This window comes from Vicugna pacos, chromosome 1 (genome assembly GCF_048564905.1).
Source record: "Vicugna pacos chromosome 1, VicPac4, whole genome shotgun sequence".
In the NCBI taxonomy this organism is placed as follows: domain Eukaryota; kingdom Metazoa; phylum Chordata; class Mammalia; order Artiodactyla; family Camelidae; genus Vicugna; species Vicugna pacos.
Genome location: NC_132987.1, coordinates 82,931,479 through 82,952,374, shown reverse-complemented (window position 1 = coordinate 82,952,374; position 20,896 = coordinate 82,931,479). Strand labels below are relative to the sequence as shown.

Below are 20,896 nucleotides of genomic sequence, written 5' to 3'. Positions count from 1 at the left end.
TAACTGATAGAATAAGCAGACAGAAGATCATTAGGGATATAAAAGAACTGCACAATGCAGCCAAGCAACTGGACCTAACTGACATGTACAGAACACTGTATGGTCTGAAATGTGTTTCCCTAAAATTCCTAGGTTGAAGCCTTAACTTCCAATGTGAGAAACCAAACCTGGTATCTTGCTCTCAGATTTCTGGCCTCCAGAACTGTAAGAGAACAAATCTCTGCTGTTTAAGCCGGCAAGCCTATGGTATTTTGTATGGCAGCCCTAGCAAACACATACATCATTCCACTTAAGAATAGCAGAATACACGTTCTTTTCAAGTACGTTCAGAATATATATCAAGATAGACTATATTCTGGGCCATAAAAAGTCTTAATAAATTTAAAAGGATTCAAGTAATACAGAGAATCTGACAACAATGGAGTTAAATTAGAAATCAGTAACAATAATCTCCAGAAAATCTTGAAATATTTAGAAATTAAAAACATACTTCTAATAAGTCAAAGAAGAAACCAAAAGGGAAATTAAAAAGTATTTTGAACAGAGTAAAAATGAAAACACAACATATCAAAAATGTTTGGACGCTGCTTAAACAATATCCAGAGGAAAATTGGTGGCACTAAATTCCATATTAAAAAAGAAGAGAGATCCCAAATCAATAAGCTCATCTTCTACCTGAAGAAATTAGAATTAGAAGAGAAAATTAAACTCAAATTAAGTCGAAGAAGGAAACAATAAAGATCAGAGTAAAATAAATGAAAGAGAAAACAGAAAAACAACAGACTGAAATCAATGAAACAAAAGGTTGAACTTGTCAGAAGATCAAAAGAATTGATAAACCTACAGCCTGACTGATTAGGCAAAAGAGAAAAAAGACACATTATCATAACAGCAATGAGAGAGGTGACATCAATACAGATTACACAGTATCAAAATATAATCAGAGAATATGAACAACTTTATGCCAATAAATTTGACAACTTAGATGATACAGTCCAATAAGTTGAAAGACAAGAATTACCAAAGCTCACTACAGACAAAATATTCTGAACAGTTGCATATCTTTTAACGAAAGTAAATTATACGAAAAATCCTTCTCACAAAGAGAATGTGTGGTTCAGATGGCTTTACTGGTAAATACTACCAAATATTTAGGGAAGCAATACCAATTCTAAACTCTTTCAGAAAATTGAAGAGGAGAGTTCAGCATTATTTTGATACTAAAACTTGTCCTAGACATTACAAGAAAACTATAGACAAATATCCCACACTGAATATAATTCCGTACAAAATTTTAGCAAATTGAATCCAATAGTACATTAAAATGAGAATGCACTATAACCAAGTAGAATTTGTCCCTGGAATGAAAAGTTAGTCTAAAATTCAAGAATAATTACTCTACCATATTAATACACTAAAAAAGAAAAACCATATAATCATCCCAATAAAGGCAGAAAAATCATTAGACATAATCTAGCATAACAATTCTCACTAAAGGAGGAACAGAAGAAAACTTTCTCAACCCAATAAAGGGCATCTATGAAAAACCTACAGGTAACACCATACTTAATGGTGAAAGACTGAATGCTTTTCCCATAAGATGTGGAACAAGAAAAAGATGCCCATCCCCACTATTTTTATTCAGTATTTTACTAGAGGTTCTTGCCAGTACAATAATGCAAGAAAAAAAGTTGGAAAGGAGGAAGTAAAACTTTCCTCTCAGATGACACGATTCTGTATGTAGAAAATCAAATGGACCTATGAAAAAAACAAAACAAAAAACCCCCCAAAAAACAAAAAAACTTACAGAGCTTTGCAAGGTTGCAGAACACAAGATCAATGTACAAAAACCAGTTGTTTTTCTATGTATTAGCAATGAATAACTAGAAACTGAAATAAGAAATACTACTTTCACAGTTGTCTTTACACTGAAAACTACAAAACACTGGTGTGAGAAATTGAAAAGACCTAAACAAATGGTAAGATATACCATGTTTATAGATAGCAAGACTTAACAGTGTACAGTTGTCAACTTTTCCCAATGGAACTACACATTCAACACAATTCTAATAAAAATCTAAGTAGGATATTTCTTTTTTAGACATTGAGAAGCTCATTTTAAAATTCAGATGGAAATACAAAAGGACCAGAGTCACCAAAACAACTTTAGAAAAATATGAATAATGTTAGAGGACTAAGACAACCTGACTGCAGCACTTATCATAAAACCACAGTGATCCAGACACGGAGGTATGATGGAAAGGTAGATAAACAGATCAGTGGAATAGACTACACAACCTCAAAATAGTTCCACATATATATGGACAATTGATTTTTGACAAAGGTACAAATAAAACTAAGTGGGGAAGGAATATTTTTTTCAACAAATGATGCTGGAACAATTGATAGTCATAAGCAAGAAAATAAACTTGCATTCATATCTTGTATCATATATAAAATTTGACTCAATAAAGATCATAGTCCTAAATGTAAAAGTAGAACCCTTCTAGAAGGAAACAGAGGCGAAATTTCTACAAAGAAACAGAGGAGGGCTTTGTGACCTCTGATTAGTCAGTGATTTCTTAAATACAACACCGAAGATACAATCTATAAAAAACCAAACTGATAAACTGAGCCTCATTAAAATTAAAAAAGAGAAGCCACACACTGGGATAAAATAGTTGCAAAGCATGTATCTGAAAAAGGTCTTCCACCCTGAAAATATAAAAACTCTTAAAACTCAACAATAAGAAAATAAGTAACTGCATAAACAATAGACAAAAATTTGAACAGACACATCGAAAAAGATATATGGATCATAAACAAGGACACAAAAGGATGTTCACCATCCTTAGTCATTAGGGATATGCAAAGTAAAATCATAATCAGATACTAACACACTAAAGTGGCTGAAATTAAGAAGTCTGACAATACCAAGAGTTGGCAAAGATGTGGAGGAACTGGAACTCTCACACACTGCTGACAGGAAGGTAAAACATTACAACTGCTAAGGAAACCAGTTTGGCAGTTCCTTAAAGTGTTAAATATATACTTACATATGATCTAGCTACTTCCCTTATAGGAATTTGTTGAAAAGAAGTGAAAGCATACGTCTATACAAAGCTTTGGACATGAGTGATCATAGCAGCTTTATTGGTAAGGTAAAAATGTTAGAAACAACACAAATGTCATGAACAGGTTTAATAAATTATTATACATCTGTATAATAGAATGCTAGCTGGCAAGAAAAAGGAACAGACTATTGATACCTGTAGCAACCAGGGTGAATCTCCAAATAATTATGTTAGGTGAAAGAAATCAGAGAAAAAAGTTCATACTGTATTTTTTCACTTATATAAAATTCCAAAAATATATACTTAACTACAATGTGGCAGATCTGTGGTTACCCAGGGACTAGAAGTTGGGTGGGATGAGTGAGAAGGAGGGATTATGAAAGTACATGATAAAACTTTTGTAGGTGGTGCATGTATTCATTATCTTGATTGGGATGATAGTTTCATGGATATATACATATGCTAAAATTTGTCAAATTTAATACTTCAGAAAAACATATTACAAAAGGAAATGCTGGGTTCTATATCACATAATACCTCTCCTATTGCAGTAGATTAGATTATTGTTAAAAAATATTCTTTATGTCCATGGAAGGAGCATACTCCCCTAATCCTTGATTGGAGATATGACTATGTGATATTCTTTAGCTAATGGATTCTGGCAGGTGTAACATAAGAAAGAGCTTGAAATGTGGTTGTGTATTTGTACTCCCCCTCTCTTCATTTTGTATTGTCATGAGAATGGCTTCTCCTGAGTCACTTCTGTTGATCCCTCATCCTAGGCACCAGAATGAGCAGATGTGTAGCAGATCTGAGCCCAACCTATAAGAGGTCCAGCTGTACCTGCTGCTAGAAGCAGAACCATCCAGCCAAGCACATCCTAGATCAGCTGATCCCCAGGCGAGTTGTAGACACATAGGAAATAAATCCTTATTACAGTATGCTACTAAGATTTTTATGGCTGTTTATTACACAGCAACAGCTGACTCATACACCCACCAAAAATAGCTTTGTTAAAATTGAGATTTGGAGCCAATCATACACATACCTTTGAATCTGGGCTTCCCAAGAGGATCAGTTTCTCTTGTTGGACTTGAGCTAAAGTCAGTCATATTACCTGAGAATGGAAGATACAATGAAAAAGTAGTAAAGACTACAAGTATTTAATATGCCTCCTAGTCAACTGCTTGTAACTTTGATTTCTATTATTATTATTATTACTATCATCGTCATCTACAATAAAAGTCTTTTGTGTCCTGCTGCAAGTATTCTGGAGTGTAATAAATAATTATTTAAAGATTACAACCAAGCAGCTAATGTTCACAAATAAATTAAGATGTGTACTTAGTAATGAAATGTGATTTAGTAAGAAGCATTGGCTAATCTAGACTTTTTAAGGAAGACTTTCTTAAAGGTCTTGGGCACTTTCTTCTGCATCTGCAAAGGGAAGGAGTACCTTCTATAACAAAGTATTAAAATGAAGCATAATTTTTAAATTAAAAAGTCGCATAATTATTACAAAATTGAGTAAGATAGATGACCGAAAACTGAAAGTCTTTTCTCTCTAATTTGAAATCCTTCAGTACTTCACAGCTAAGCAACCAGTGGGCAGTGACTGACATACTAACCAAGATCTTCTCCTGAGGCAGGAACTGTTGGTAGCTTTCCATCCACCTCTGTTCTCTCCAAGGGAGCTTCAGTAGGTCTGAATGTTGCCCTCAAGGGTGAGGAAGTTACTTGGCCTGACGAAATGATTCCTGTAATGTAGAGCCAAAGTAGTCAGGCTTTAGAGGGATCCCTGCCAAGTTCTCCATTTACTTATTCAAGAAATATTTATTAAGCACTTACCATGTGACTTGGCACTATGTGCCAGGATTGGAGAGAAAACAAGACCTGGTGTTCTTGATCGGGAGAGATGTGTGAGCCAATTATAGTGATGCATTATCGATATTGAGAAAGAATCAGATAAGGTCAGCAAGAGGGCACATCTATGGGGAAGAAGATGAGTGTTGGGTAGGGGGAGGGTAGGAATGTCTTCCTAGAGGATGCGCCAATGAAGAGGAGTGATCAGGAGGTAGGCATGAGAGCTGTATTTCAGTCGGAGCTTGCAGGAAGAATCAAGTCAGGGAGGCATGAAATCACTTGGCATGTTTAATTTGAAGGGGTGAGAGAGCCAGGAGCTCTCCAGGGTGCAGAGGCAGCGGAGGGTGGAGGGGCAGGGAAGGCGGATCATGAATGGCCTTGCATACTACGGATTTGGACATTATTTTTAGGTGACACGGACCCACTAGGTTTTATAATCCTCCTGGGAAGAAGAATCATTCTCAGATAGTAAAGAGTCAAGGGGTACAAGACTGACCCCAGGACCATGGCCCAGCATGGATTCATGGACACGTGTTTCGAGGACTCCCAGAACATTGAGTTAATTTCCTGAATTCTGTATGCACTTTCTGCAAGGGCGATCAGGCCAAATCTGTACAACTGCCCTGGTTTTGTTTAGCTCCTCAATGTAACCATTTCTTTTGAGTTAGAGGAGGATGTCAAGAGTTGTGGGGGGTGGGCTGGGTAAGAATGGGGAGGCAAGACTGATGGGAGAGAACAAGGTTTTATTTGGAAGGAACCAAGCACATGGAGCTGCAGCTGAGGACACACAGGCTTGCAGAGGGGCTCTGTGGTGGGAGGTTCCCCAGACTCTTCCATGGGGGACACTGAGGTACCACTTTCTGTCTGTGACTCATCCAGTCTGACCCCAAAGCTGCAGAAACCTGAGTCACAGCTGCCCCAGGTTCTAATCAATGAGGAAAAGCTGGTCTCCTCCCTGGGACCACGTCCCTGGGCCTTGACTCAAGAAGGCACCAGAGGCAGGGTTGGGAGGCCGATTCTTCCTTCAGCTGATGGGAGAAACACTCCAGAGTTCACTGTGCCCATGGCACCTCATAAAAACTTCTCTATCTCCATCCCCTCCCTTCATCCTGAGAAAAGAGTGACATCCATTCTCTTTTTCATAAATCCTTATCACTTTGATCTTTCATAGCTGCTTTACCACCTGTATCCTGCTTCTATTTAAAAAAATACATAGGAGGGAGACATGAGGGAAGAGAGAGAAAAGACAGGGCACACACAGTGGTTTGTTGGCAGGTCCAGCAGAAGAACCCTTAAGAGAATTAAGGTGAATCTTTGCTCTGAACTTGGTCAGTTTTCTCTGATTCTTAATTTCAGTCATATATTCACTCAGCAATTACTTACTAAGCATCCTCTATGGGCCAAGCACTGGTTTGGGCTCTGAGAATTCAGAGAAAAGGTCCTATGTCATCCAGAGCTCATGATCTAGTAGGGGAAGACTAGTCCACAAACAGGTATAGAACAATCTGCTCTTTGCTCTAACAGAGGTTTCTATCAAGAACAAGTGAAACAGAAAATGCTAAGTCTACTTTGGGGAGCTAGAGATGGCTTCTTTGAGAAAAAGGTGAATCATGGGCATCACTGGTGACTGGGGGGGGGTGTCATTCTACGGGAAGGAGATAACACTTGCCAAGGTACAGAGGTGAGAGGCAGATTGACTTTTAAATATATTCCTGCCTTCTTGACAGGCTAGACCTGCCCCATCACCCTGAATATTTCAGTCCCCAGTCTTTCCCCTGGCATTGTAACACTGAGGTCCACATAAAGGCTGGTGGGCCGGGGAGCCTTCAATGAGATGTATAGGATTTTATTTCAAGAGACAGAATGTAAGTGGATGATATTTTCCATTACTCCTGGTGGGCGGGTAGCAAAAATCATCTCGTTCAAAATAATCCACTTTTTGAAGAACCTGAGTCAGCTTCTGTCTCAGCTCCAAGCACACGGCCTCCAAGAAGCAAACTGGCCCAGATGCACAAGGATGGTTTCTTTCACCCCTCCCACCCGGAATCCGGATATGAGTCCTCAAAGCTGTAATTTACAGAGTCTGATCTTAGGAGCCAATACAGGCACATGTCACATGCACCAAGGGCTTGCCAACTGCTTGAGCTAGCACACCAAGAAAGGCTTGTGCTTGGCTAGTAAAACTGGAATCAGGGAGGGAGAAGGAAGCTCTGTGACCTACCTGTACTTCCTGGCTTGCCGGTGACATTATTTGGTGGTAAAGGCTTTCTTCGTGGGGGCATGGGTCTAGGTGGCAAGAGTGGGCGGCGAGTGCCTGGGATTGGGGCTAAGAGATTATATTACAGATAAAATGGTCATAGGATTTACTCTATAAAAAATCACAGGTTTTAAAAAATATAGTGTTTGATAAGTAGCAGTTGGATGACAGAGAGTAGATTCTATAGAAAAGTGCCTATGAGTAATATTATCTGACATTCTTCTAAATTAGTGTTTGTAATGTACCCAGGGATAATGAAGCACATTAGTGTACAGAAATATTCCCTAATTAGAGATGAAAATGTATCAGTGCATTTGCCTTTTGAAAAACTTTACAGATGTATAGAATTTAACATCTTGAATTTCCCATACAGACTCAACAGTAGCATTTCCAAGCTTCATTATCTCCAATTGCCTTTGATTTTCAGACTACAATTCTTACACCCTTTTAGCTTTAGACTGGTATAGCATATAATTTCTCCTCTAGTGTCTGCTACAAGCCATCCTCCAACTCTATTATGAAATTATAATTAAACACGTTCAGAACTTCTCAAATGATTATAACAAAGTAGACCTGATGGCAGAAACAATAAGCCTGTTCCCATGGAGAGCAGGGTCAGTACCAAGGGTTGTGCACTGCACAAGGGCAACTGGCCAGGGGACTGTAAGCGGGAGGCAAAGTTTAATACCCACTGTGCTCACTCACCCACCCGTGAGCCCTGGGGCAAGGCTGCCAGCCCAGACTAAAGGGACATTTTTCTAAATGGTTTGCCTAAGGGCAGAGGGAAGAGATACCTTTTTATGACAAAGGCTGACAAGGCTAGAGGCATCCAGAACAGCCCACCTTAACTCAATTATTCTTTTAAGTCTTGTGTTATAGCTTAAAAATTCATCTTTTTTTGTATAATAAATCTTCAAGTAGAATTCACAATCCAGGGAAATGCCCTGTGGCTTTAAACACTTCCTTGGATATTAGGAATTGTGCATGTGTGTGCATGTTGTGTGTGTGCGCTCGGGGACAGTGAGTGGTGGTGACAGGATATAAATCTATAAATCTGTAGTCTAGGCATTCATACAACAGAACAGGTTTCACAGCATCCTTTTAAAAAGCACAGAGTTCTTATTCAATTCAAAGACATTCCAGCTTCATAATTTTGACCTATTATACAGAGCACCATCTTAAACTAGGAACATAAATCATTTCAGGCAAAAGCATATTATAACAAATCACATAAGAGCAAAACTTGTATACAATGAAAATTAGAATCCACGTGACTCTTCGGCATTTATCCATGGCGGCCCCTCAGAACGTTACGTAAAGTAATTACTAAATTGGTGCCCCACTGGCAGTTTTTATTTTCAGTTTGTGCACAAGGCATTTTCATTCCCCCGAAGGCAATATTTTAGTATGTTTGTCTAGCAATACCCATGTAGTGTTTGTTAGCATGGTTCTGATGCTTTGGGGACTGTGCGGATGCTGTTTTTTTTTTTTTCTTTTTCTGCAACAAATGATACTGTGGTTACACATTACAGAGCAGAGCTGAGTGAGGGAGTCAGTGCCTCACTCCTTACCTGTTTTTTTTGTGGAGTAAGTAGAGTCCACTGACACATTTCTACCAGCACCGGATGGCAGTGGCATCTGCTTGACCCCTGTGAGCAGAGATAATGACAAAATAAATAGATAGCAAAAGTGTGCTAAATATTCTTTACGGAAACTTGGTAGAGTTGTCAGTGACAAGGTGCATTCTTTGCAGAGCAAGGGTACTGGTGTCTTGTGCCCAGACATTTTGATTGGCTTCTCCCATCTGCATATAGGGAAAAAAAGTAAAGCCTTATCACATTCATTGGTTGTGATATTTTGTCTGAAGAGAAAATAGTGTGTGGTTGTGGATGATGGTTTTGTTTTAGTTTTCCATCATGCCCACCCTGTGCTGCCTTCCTGGGTGGTGTTGGCTTACCAGGATTTTATCTACAATGAATAGCTATTTTTGGCCAATATTCATGGGTACATTTTGTGGTTTTTAACAAAAAAATTTCCTCTAACTCCTTGACCCCCATAAAACCCTTAAAATTCCAACGTGTTTGGGTTTGTACTTAATAAATTGACTTTAAAAATATTTTTTGAGAGGCCTTGGCTAGCAAGCTGGTTAGGCCACAGACTGGATCTATACCTCTGAGGTTTGTAAATCAGGTCTGGGCAGGCCTAGAACTCCAAATTGCTGTTTGGAAGAAACTGATCTGAAAATTACTTTGTGTGATATTTTATCTCCTAAGTCTCTCAAACACAATCTGGTGGTTATTTCTAAGTCATTCACCTAAATACCCCTGCTAGGATTTTGGGTACCGATCCTAAGGGTAGAGGGAACCAATTTAGGTTTCATCTTATTTTTTTTTAAATTATTATTATTTTACATCATAAAATAATCTCCCCTGAAGTAGCTAGCAGTCTTCATTGAGAAAGAATAAAAAGACATTTTTAGAATCTGAAAAGTAAATATTATATTAGCTATAATGGCTCATCCTAAAAAAGAATCCACACTCCAAAGACCTGATGATAATTCACATATTAAAACATAAGAATGAAACATTGAATTAATACACTAGTTAGTACATTAACAAGGACAAGCACAACCACAATGCTGTTTTGAGCATCATGTTCCAGGACTCTGTGGGGACATTACACACTCAGTCTTACTTAATGCGTGGGGAGATATACTGATTAAACATATAACCGAAGCTTTGCTTCCCAAAAATTAGAAGACACTTTCACATTAATTTATGAAATTATTAATTATAACTAATACAATTAACATTAATCAATATATTAATATATTACTAACATTTTAATTATTACTGTCATAATTATAATAATTATGATTCACATTAATTTATGAAACCTAATATTGCAATCTCACACCCTCTGCAGCTTGAATAAGAGATAATACATAAAATCATGGTGAATGTTGGGATGTAGCCAGGAATCAAAAGCTGTTTATCTGTGGTAGGAAAAAATTTTTCTGGGGTTAATGTCTATCTTGTGGCTAATCCAACAGGCATGGGAGAACCAACAGCTCATCCGCCTTCTCCCTGGGCCCCCCTCGCACAGGGCAGGAACGGAGCAGGCAATGACTCACTTGGGTGGTTCCTCTGGGCGTGGCTGAGGGGAATGGAACGTCCTCTCGTTTGTGTCACCGGGATAACCTGGCTTGGTGAGATCTGATTTACCATGATTTTCCGAGGTGACCCTGTATTACATCCTTTAGAAGGCTAGACGCCTAGTAGGCTACATGCGCCTTCAGTAGATCCTTCTTCACAGCCTTTCTCCCAATCTTTCCACCCATAAAAAGCAAAGTATTTTGATCTAAATCTGCGTAAGCACCGTATACATTCGTTGCCTGGCCTGAGCCTGACAACCTTTCTGTGTAGGAGACACGACCTGGCCCCACAGATGGAAAAAGTCAAGGTAAGGGGAGATCAAGCAACTCCCCTTGAACGCAGGGACTCACAGCTCAAGTGCAGCCATTCCCACCCACGTGTACACAGCCCCACAGCCAAGCTCTTCAGCACTAACTGGCCTAGTACAGACTGCTGTCTGTTTCCTGTCACCTTCTTCCTTCTGTTGAACAGAAAACCACACACCCCACGTGGCATCACTTGCCCGAAGCCCATGATACCAAGCCTAGATGTAATACCTGACTTGCCCGCAGTTTGACCTTCCCCAGAAACGTAATCTCAACTAACCGGTCAGCACCGGGGAGGTCATCTGTCGCCCGGGCCCCCTCCACCCCTAGAAGAAGATAAAACCCTTGCCCTTCCCCCCACCCCACCACTCCAGAAGAAGATATCCTGGCCTAAAAGTAAGTCTTTCTTTTCTTTTGCTAATACCCACCTTGGCTCCATGCTTCTTCCCATAAAAACTTTCATTTTTTTTCAACCCCTCGGAGTGTCCCTCTAGTAGCCAGTTGCCCTTCTGAACTAGCAATTCAGAAATTGTTGAATAAAACCAATTAAATCTTCAAATTTACTTGGTGACTTTTTATCCCCTAATATTTCTCTTACTCCTCACAATGCCTCTATGTGACTTTAACCCCCGGGCCCTATACTCTGTCTTGTGGGTGGTTTGAAGTGCCACCACCGGGTGAGGGCTAGATAACCACGGCTGACAAGCATGTGCCACTCAACAGGCCACTGGTGAGTGGGACTCGGAGCGATGCAAGGCTGGCATAGTTTCCCAACCAGGAACATGCAGGTGCACCGCGCCACAGGCTGGTGAAATGGAGACGTAGGGGAGAATCCAAAGTTCTGCAGCATCACTTTACGAATAAGACCAACGACATAAACATCCCGAGCCTCTTGTCTAATTAAGGGAGAAACCAGTGGAAACCAGCCGTTTCCTGTCATCTTGCGTATAGGTAGAGACGGAAGCATCATACTGTTAGGACCCTTAAAGCTAAGTCCCCAGATCAACAGAGTGTCAGCTGCTAAACTGGACTTGGCCCAGCTGAGAAACAGAGAAAGCCAGGGAGGTTGAGCACGTTGGTAAGAGCCCCTCAGAAGGCAGCCGTTAGACTCAGGGAAAAAGCACAGACTGGAGACAGGAGACTGAACCCCAGGTCTGGCCCTGCTTCCACCAAGTTTGGTTTGCTTGGCAGCAGTGTGAACACGGAACCTGGGGACCCGTGAACGTCTAAGAGTGCCCTGAACTGAGGAGAGCAAATGAAGGCCAAAAGTAGCAGAGAGGCAATGGAAGGGCAAAGGAGGAAGCCAGCAAGAGACACTGAAGAGAAAGAATCCTCAGGAATTGGCATCCAATCAGCCAGTCTGGCCCAGGCTGTGACCTGAATTCTTTCTCCCTCAGGCAGGATTAATCCACTATTTTCTCAAGGGCAGAGTTGGCTCTGGAAGCAACAGGACTTGAACTTCACTGTGAGCCCCCATGGCCATATGGGAATTCTCCAAAATGTCTGAATTTTTCACCCCTTAGCAATTTATTGTCAAAAATGAAGTAATACTTCGGGAATTTTTAACCATGGTAACAGAAACCATGCAAACAAACACAGCAAACTGGGAATCAATTTCCAAATGTATCAGAGACAATTCCCTGTGACTGAAAAGGAAGGGTGTTTATGGGTGATTGGTTTCCTCATCCTCGTCTCCAAATCTTAGCACCTGGCTAAAAAGTCAGGGGTGAAAAGCCAGCAGACTGGAAGATTTAGCCACGGCTCAGACAAACACATTCCTCACCCTGGAGGAGTCTGGGATCTGGTTGTCATGCACACTTCAATGTGGGGCCAGTGAAGTGTGGATTCCTCATTAGGAGAGAAAGGAGTAGAGAAAGGAGTCTAGGGTTCAGGTATTTGACATATCTGCCAAACCATATGTGCCAAGGTCGTTTCCAAATTACACTTTGTCTGGTACATAATGGCTTTCAATAAATGTTGGTTGAATAAAAGAAGTGTACAGCTCAGTGGCTTCCTTCTATCGAGAGAAAGCTGGAGAGATTGTCCAGCACATGTTTGGCAAACTTTCTGCCAAGGGACAGATGGTAAATATTTTCAGCTCTGTGGGCCATACTGCCTCTGTTACAACTATTCAACTTTGCCATTGTATTGCAAAAGCAAGCAATGTTTCCATAAAACTTTATTGACAAAAAAGACAATGAGCTGGATCTGGCCCGTGAGATTGTACTTTGTTCAGTCCCCTTGTCTAGGGCATGCTGGTTGCATCTCTGGAGTCAGAGTTCAAGTAGGTTATAATATGCAGAACACATCAGTTAAGCTGAGATGTGTCTCTGAAAATCCTGAAAAAGTAGAGTGCTGGAAAAATGACCTACCTACAACTTCATTCTCTGCAGGCTACTTTCTAACTTTAAGGTGGAGAAATATTTATACATATAGCCATGAAATGCACTTAAGCCAGGGTAAATATCTATAATGATGTTATAAAGTAAGAAACTTGGCTCAAGAAGGTTTAAAGACTCCTGGGGTTTATGGAATCATTCTAAGATTTTTATAGAGGCTCAAATAAACAAAGGTTCATGGTTTTGAGGCCTCAGAACCTTTTTTAGTCTTCCAAAGGCACAACCCTAAGTGGCCTAAGACCATGAAGAATATGGCCTATAAATCCTAAGCGGATTCTTTATCAACTGATCTTTTTAAAATGTAAAATATCTAGGCTGGAAACTTCAGCAAGAAAAACTATAGGAAAATATATATTAGGTGGACAATAAAGATCTGGGCAAGATGTCAAAGTTGGATAATGAATCATTTGACACAGAAATGGTGTCTCATTAAATCTTATTAAGACTCAATAGAGGTTAGAAATGAGTATAGATGAGATAGTAGGACTGAGTCAGGAAAGAAAATAAACTTACTGTGAATATCTGTATTTCTGTAAACCAATCAAATCAAAACTATGCAGAATCAAAGTAAGGTGAATCCATGTGAGTCTATAAACTAAACAGACTAGATTTTAAAATACTCTTTTTCTCACCAATTTTTCAAAACATTATTCCCCAGGCAAAGAGTTTTAGAGCTGTTAAATTTTCCTTTTAAAATATGTTACAAAATGTCATCTGTGATTTTGCGATTTTTGTACCATTTACTTCTTTTCATACCTTATTGCACTAGCTTAACACTCCACTTCTATTTTCAAAGGAAGTGATAAAAAAGGTAGGAATCCTTGCTTATGTTCTGGATATTAGGAGAAAAACATTCAGCCTTTCAATATTAAGTATGATGTTAGCTGTAGGTTTTTTACACATGTCCTTTATCAGAGTGAGGAAAATTCCTTCTATTTCTAGTGTTGAGTTTTCATCATGAATGGATTTTGAATTTTGTCTAATGGTTGATTTTCATATTTACTGAGATGATAATTTTTTTCCTTTGCTCTGTTAATGTGGTAAATTGTACTAATTTGTTTGAATGTTGAGCCAACCTTGCATTCCTAAGGTAAGTATCATTTGGTTGTTAAATGTTGATGTGGTAGACAGGGTGATGGACCACTCAAATCTCCAGTTAAGACTCTCTGAGCTGAGGCTGGTCCTGAAGGAGCTGACAGTGGGATGCTGTCTGCTGACTTTACTCCCTGCAGGTGGGCAGCAAGTCCTTCCTTAAAGAAGGATTCTAATAGACAAACACTAGAACATAGAGCAGGTGAAACACATTTTGGTTGGCGATGGTGATAGAGTAAGGAAAAGGGAAACAGTGAACTCAGCTTTGCTTACCTGTGCCCACCAACCTATTTCTAACAGAAACCAACCAACTAAAACCGAAGCAGCCCTGGCAAGAGACAAACCTTTTAAAGATGAGATAGATGAGTTATTACAAAGTTGACTTCATCTACACAAGAGGGTAACAGATGAAATTTTGTATTACAAGTGGCCCTGGAAAAATATTTATACTGTTGATAAACTAAAATGTAATAATGCTCTGTTTTCCCTCTGATAGACAATCAGCATTTTCCTAATGAGAATCAAGGTGTGATTATGCTGAAGGTTAATGGCTGTCAAGTTTGATCATAGCTACTTGTTCTTTCATTTGCTTTGTTGACATAAATGCCTTCTATTTTCACTTAGGCAAACTTCAGGGAATTATTTTGAATATTAAGAAGGTGGCTCTATTTAGAGTCAGATTGTTTACATCTACCTGAAACACTAGGCACTGCCTAATCCCACTTAAGGAGCAGTTGAGCACAAATAGATACTGGAATGCTTTCTTTTTTTAATGAGTTAGGAATTTATAGCATCTGCCTCATTAATTGATTTGAAGGGAATTGAATTCCTAGAACTGACATTGTAATAACCTAGTACAAAAACTAAATAAAATCTAAATGGTGTTTAGACTGAATACACATCTTCAGGTATTATTCACATTTCTTTCTCATTAGGGAACATTATGGGTTGATTATATAATATGCGTTAAACTGTAATTTTCATGTTTTTTCACAGAAAATGGTATAAGTTTTGCACTATTTTAAAAAGTATTTCAAGGGAACAATGCAATCTCATAGTAAGGCATTCAATAACTACCATTTATCCACTTAGTGAGTTGGGTGTTTGAACTTTTATCAGATCACTGTCCTACTTATCTGTATGATGTCTACTTCCATAGATCAGATTGGATCAGGGAAGTGTCACTGAATCCAAGCTGAGTGATTTGGAAACATTAATATGCTTGTAATCTGGGCAATCAACTGCTAATTGCTCTTGTTTAAATAGCATATTCTAGGTGGCTAACAGATGCAGGTCTTCAAAAAAATTATAATGGTACTTATGAAATTATAAACTTGAAAAACCAAGTGATAACAGTCTTAAAGACCAGGCCTGTATTTGCAAAGTGTTTTGGAATAATCAGGATCTTTTTAAGAATCAAGACTATATTTTGTAGCTGATTTGGTGAACTGCGTTTAGAAAAATGAAAAAGTCTTTTTTAATGTTTTCAAAGACATTTGAAATTTTGATTTTGGAATTAATTATAATTGTCAAGTCTATGAACTTCCAAAACTGGTTATATTAAGAACTTTTAAAACTGGTAAAAAAAAAAAAGAAATTGAAATGTGAATTCAATAAATTATAAAAACTGAATGAAAACATTTACAGTTTAACAGGATCAAAAGGAAGTAACTCTGTGATCATTACCTGTTCCCATTCCATCCCATTTGGGCAACCCACTGGGTTTGGGTCTACTAGGTTTCGTAGTCGTCTTATTCAAAACTACAAATAAGCAGGAAATAAACAGTTTAGACATTTTCTTATTAAAAACTTGCAGCCAAGGAAAATAAAACTTTCCGAAGAATTGGAAGTCATTTAACTGGGCAATAAAAATATGATGGTGCATCAAAAATTATTGTTCAGAATAGAGAAATTACAGTTATGGTATAAAAATTATAGGCTTGAATTTGGGAATAGACATCTGAGTTTGGACTCTGAGGTGATCACTAGGCTGGAATAAAAAAGAAGGGAATTTAAATTTCTGAATGACAGGTATCTTACTTCATTTATAAGTACCAGATAGATTCCAAAATGGGACTGAAAAAAGATCAGGACTACATATGCCTAATGAAAACCCAAAACTTAGGTGTATTTATTTTAAAGCCTCAATTCATAACACATAAGGTGGTGGTCCTTCTGGAGGAATCTCTAGGTACAGATGCTCCCTCAGGCCTGCCACAAGTCCATGGTTAAACACAGAATCCACTTCCAAGCTCTTGTTTTGACTTAGCTTCCTCCACTGTACCTCACAGGACACAGGGTAAGCACCCAGTTACTGTTAGCCATTACTGTTACTGCTTCATTATCTTGTAGATTGCTTAATACTACCAGCCACATGTTAAGCCCTCTAGAGCCATCATGCTACAACAGTCCCATGGAGATGTATTTGTTTTTTAAAAGATTTCTGCACCTATTACCTTTAGGAGTTGGAGGATAACTCAAATATATATATATATGTGTATATATATATATAATATATATATATGTATTTATATATATACAATATATATATAGACTCCTCCGTAAACTAAAGGGTAGAAAAATGTATGTTCTTCTTTTTTCCATGTGTCTGGAGAGATGTTCACAGGAATGTTAGTTTACAAGCCAATTTTGTCATTTAGAACTTTAAGACTTCTTAGAATCATAGAGGGAAATAAAAGGGCAGAAACACCAGAGGCTCTGGCCTCTGGACTACGTCATCCCTTCAGGTTAACTTTTCCCTAATAAGCTCCCGTAAGTGAGCTCCTACATCCTTTGGTGAATTTAATAAATTTAAAGTATTTTCCAGTTTAATTACCACTTTATCTTTGCTGTTTACAAACTGCAAAATGTGTCTGGTTGTTTGTTTTATCATGTGAAAGAATCAAGTAAAAATATTCTCCCCGAGCAAGAGCCTTTCATACTGGAAGAGACCATCTTCTTTCAAAAGATGACATTTGAAAACATGCAAGACATCACAGCTCATGCTAACGCAATCTCTGTAACTGCCACGGAAAACTAAAGGAGAAGGGGAGAGCGTGTGCGAGTTATGCACAAATGCTATTTTAAAACTGCTTTTATATGGCTAAGTTTCTGTAGTGGTCTCTGAATCTGATTATCCTTAAAAATCTCAGCAAAGTCTTGTCACTTCCACGGATTCATCATTATCTGTATTTATCTACAAGGATCAGGATTTCTGTATGTCATTTATTTCACCTTAAGGGTATCTCTCATTTGGTACATTTGGCTGTTTCAGCACATCTGATGTCTTCTTAGATGTGCTGATTATTTAGATCGTCAGAAACAGAAACTTACCAGGTCTGAAGTGTGGTTTGTCGGGTGTTCTGGGCCTCACAGGGGTAGTGTACAATCTGTGTAGTGCTGAAACAGAGGAAACATTTCATATTTAATAACCAACACCCCACTAAATGGAGAGGCCTACTAAATGGAAAGTCAGCACCCTACAGACCAGCAACTTTGTACATTTTGTATGGGAGTATCAAGAACATCTTTAAACCTCCAATTACACATTATAGCACTGATGCTAAAGGAAAGCAAAACAAGTGAAAATATTCATGACTGGAAATCAAAGATGCACACAAAGTGAGGTAGGCCACTGGTAAGGTGTGTTCAGGATTAGTCATCATTTAGTCCCTGTTTTTCAAGGACATTTATTTCACCACGTAGTTGCTTAACACAGTAAACATATAAGCCAACCATCCATCCATCCATGTGTCTGTCCATCTGTCCAATAACCCATCCATCCATTCACAACTTGTAATTAGGGAGCCACTGTGGAACATTATTTTGACAAAGAAGACAAATAATCTTAAAGGCAAAGAGAGGAATAGGTTTAAGTACGTGAGAACAAGAGTAGAAACGTGGTCTCTATCTGTCTTAGTTCACAAACCCTTAAGTGAATAAATACTCACTTAGTGCTTAATAGCTTTAGGAATAAAAGAAAATGACCTCTGGTGTCCTTCCCATCAAGAGACGATGAGCAAAGATTGAGAACTCAGACAGCCCTGGGACCAACATGCCCCCTTGTTACTGGCACAGGGAAGACCACTAAGGAAGACTTGTCAAATACACTTAAAAATTAGCGACAGCTGTAATCAGGCAAATTTACAAACAACTCAGCTGAATTCGTTTTGCTTCCTAAACTTTTAAAATGTGTGTTCATCCTGGAAACTGTCTATCCTTCCCTCCCCTCCTCCGCCCCCTTGACACACACATTGTGTCCGGCCACCAACTCTCTTGGTAATGCTTTAGCTAAGACTGGAAAAAATTTTTCTCGAAAACTATGTAAGTAGATTACATCGTTTCAATGATTTTCTTCACATCTTGAGTGGGTATTTATGTAACTATAAATCAGCAAATGCCTTGCCTACAACATTAAAAAAAATACACCTGCAAAACAGATTATAATATAGCTCATTTATAAGCCTCCACCGTGAAGACTGATGAGCAGAATTTTGCCACACTTCAGGCCAAAAACAGCAGACACATACTGAAATTCTCTGTAGGTTTAACGGGGGCCTTGCAAAGTGTAATAACTAGCGTGAACAGAGGTACTGATGTTATAAAAACAGTCAATTCTCACACACCCTAAAATGTGTGATGATGATTTGCAAGTGTTTTTCTTAAATTTTCTTTGAGAGTGGTAGGAGTCCCTGTCAACGTAACATATTGCAGATTTGTTTTACATTTCTTCGATGTTAGATTGCTTTTGCTTAAAGAAATACAAGAATCATGGCTCTTCTTAGTCTCATTCTAGAATATATATCAGTTTTAAAACCTTAGACAGAAAAACTTAGAAATAATCAGCTGTACATTCATTATTTCAAATTCACAGGATCAGAATTTTTGTTTTATTTTATTTACAGTCTTTACTTAAGTCTTGAGAGAACTTTGTATAAAAGAGCTGACATATAACTTAAGGCTGTGAGTTACTCACATAGCTCATCACCATATAACACATGGCCTTAAGAAAACTGCTCGAGGGTTTTAATTTTAAATTTAAAAACAGACAAAGAAGCGTTATGAGAATGTAACACTGTGAATGTCATCTCCACATGGTTTTGGGTGACTAATAATAAAAATAATTTTAAAAGATGGCTTAATATCTGAATAGTTTTCATAAACAGTATTTTAAAAGAACATTAAAAATCCTTGATGAAGATAACATCAAACACAAACAAAAAGAGATTACAGGAGAAATGACCTGAAGGGTCAGGTGGAGGGGAAAGTAGATACAACTTTCCCTGGGTGGTGTAAGGACTGGGGAGCTGGAATCAGTCATCAAAATGTCCCCAGAATGGCTCTGGCCAAGTGGCTTTCTACCAGGGGTTGAGATGAGAGGGGCACAGGAGAGGAGCTTGAATACATCAGGGATTCCGTTACAGCTGCAGGGAATTGTCTCAGCAGACAAAGGAGCAAGGATGCCGCAGAGGAAAGGTGCTGATGATTCTACCAGTGGATTCATGCCTTTAGGCACTAAGTTTCTTTGGAGCCCTTGGGCTTAGAGAACAAAAAGCCACACAAGTCCTGGTATGTGGGTGGGTGGGATGTGCAGATCAAGAGGAACAATTTCACCCCTACAGCATCTCAAATTATTGTGTGCTGTCTTAATGTATCTAATGTCTGCTGTCAAAACCAAACCAAAACACAACACAACACAACAAACCAAACATAATACAGTGGATTGACCTCCTCCGCAGAGCTCAGGCACACGTTTATGAGGGCTGGGCCAGAAGATCCCAGGACACAGTGTGCCATTACTAAAGGTGACCCTCTACTCCCCAGAAGGGTTACTGGGCTGGACCAAGTTGGAAAGAAATTCCTGGTGAGCCCCCTTTAAAGATCCTTGGCACAAGTCTAGAAAAATATGAATCTCAGAGCTGCATAGTTTAGGCTCAAGCTAAGGCTCCTCAGAACATAAGAAAATAATTAAAACACAGTATATTATATACATATGTTAAGACAAATCATAGAATGATTTCAGATCCTAGATACACATCCAATCAACTGTGAAACCCATCTAATAAAACCATGTTCAAGAAGCAATTTGATGAAAATTCCACATATATTTGTACTGGTGACACAGTGTTGATCTTCCCATGAAAGAAAGAAAAAGCAAAAACAAGAACAGAACAGGCTTATTATGTTTTCACCCTCAATTCTGAAATCTACAAAGCTCTAAAAACCTGAAATCTTTTTCTCACTTGGCAATACAGCCCGAGTTGAATAGGGTCTGTATTTATCCTCCTTATTATAAACATTTGTGTGTTTTACCATAAGAGCACCAGAATTTGATTATGAGACTCTAGCTAACTTCTGTTAAGCCAGACATTAAAGAGGTTTGCAAAAACATTAAAAAATAAACATATCAGGGTGGGGAATGGATGTAACAGGACTGAACATCTGTTGTTAATGGCTGAGGGTGGTGAAAAGACTTCAGGAGGGCTGTCATTATATTAGGCGCCTTACTTCTGTGTATACTTAAATAAAGAAAGGTTAATAAATAAAAAGGTAATAAAGTAAATAATAAACATTTAAAACATAAAAATTAAACCAAAGGAGCTAAAAATATTTAGAAAATTTACAAGAACCGTCCTATACCATAGAGTGTAGTCTCAGTCGTATTTATTTAGTATAAGTACTTCTCTGCTTATTATAAAATGTATACCTTAAAATTAGATTTCTTTTATTGTTATCATCTCCTCATATTATT

The 20,896-nt window shown here is 38.4% G+C and overlaps 2 protein-coding genes across 51 annotated transcripts in view; one reads left to right on the top strand and one right to left on the bottom strand.

Annotated features, from left to right (window-relative positions):
* The window catches only part of ABI3BP (ABI family member 3 binding protein), a 237,934-nt gene that overhangs the window by 27,324 nt on the left and 189,714 nt on the right, over positions 1–20,896 (bottom strand). For 49 of the 50 annotated variants that reach the window (XM_072966334.1, XM_072966340.1, XM_072966365.1 and 46 more), the window contains 6 exons: positions 17,479–17,544; positions 15,832–15,906; positions 8,766–8,843; positions 7,159–7,263; positions 4,703–4,831; positions 4,123–4,191 (listed from right to left, as the gene is read on the bottom strand). In XM_072966334.1, the coding sequence (XP_072822435.1) occupies positions 4,123–4,191; positions 4,703–4,831; positions 7,159–7,263; positions 8,766–8,843; positions 15,832–15,906; positions 17,479–17,544 (522 nt within the window). The remainder of the gene's footprint in view (positions 1–4,122; positions 4,192–4,702; positions 4,832–7,158; positions 7,264–8,765; positions 8,844–15,831; positions 15,907–17,478; positions 17,545–20,896) is intronic. The other variant, XM_072966368.1, reaches the window with a different exon arrangement.
* The window catches only part of LNP1 (leukemia NUP98 fusion partner 1), a 311,204-nt gene that overhangs the window by 277,122 nt on the left and 13,186 nt on the right, over positions 1–20,896 (top strand). The gene's annotated exons all lie outside the window — the stretch shown is intronic.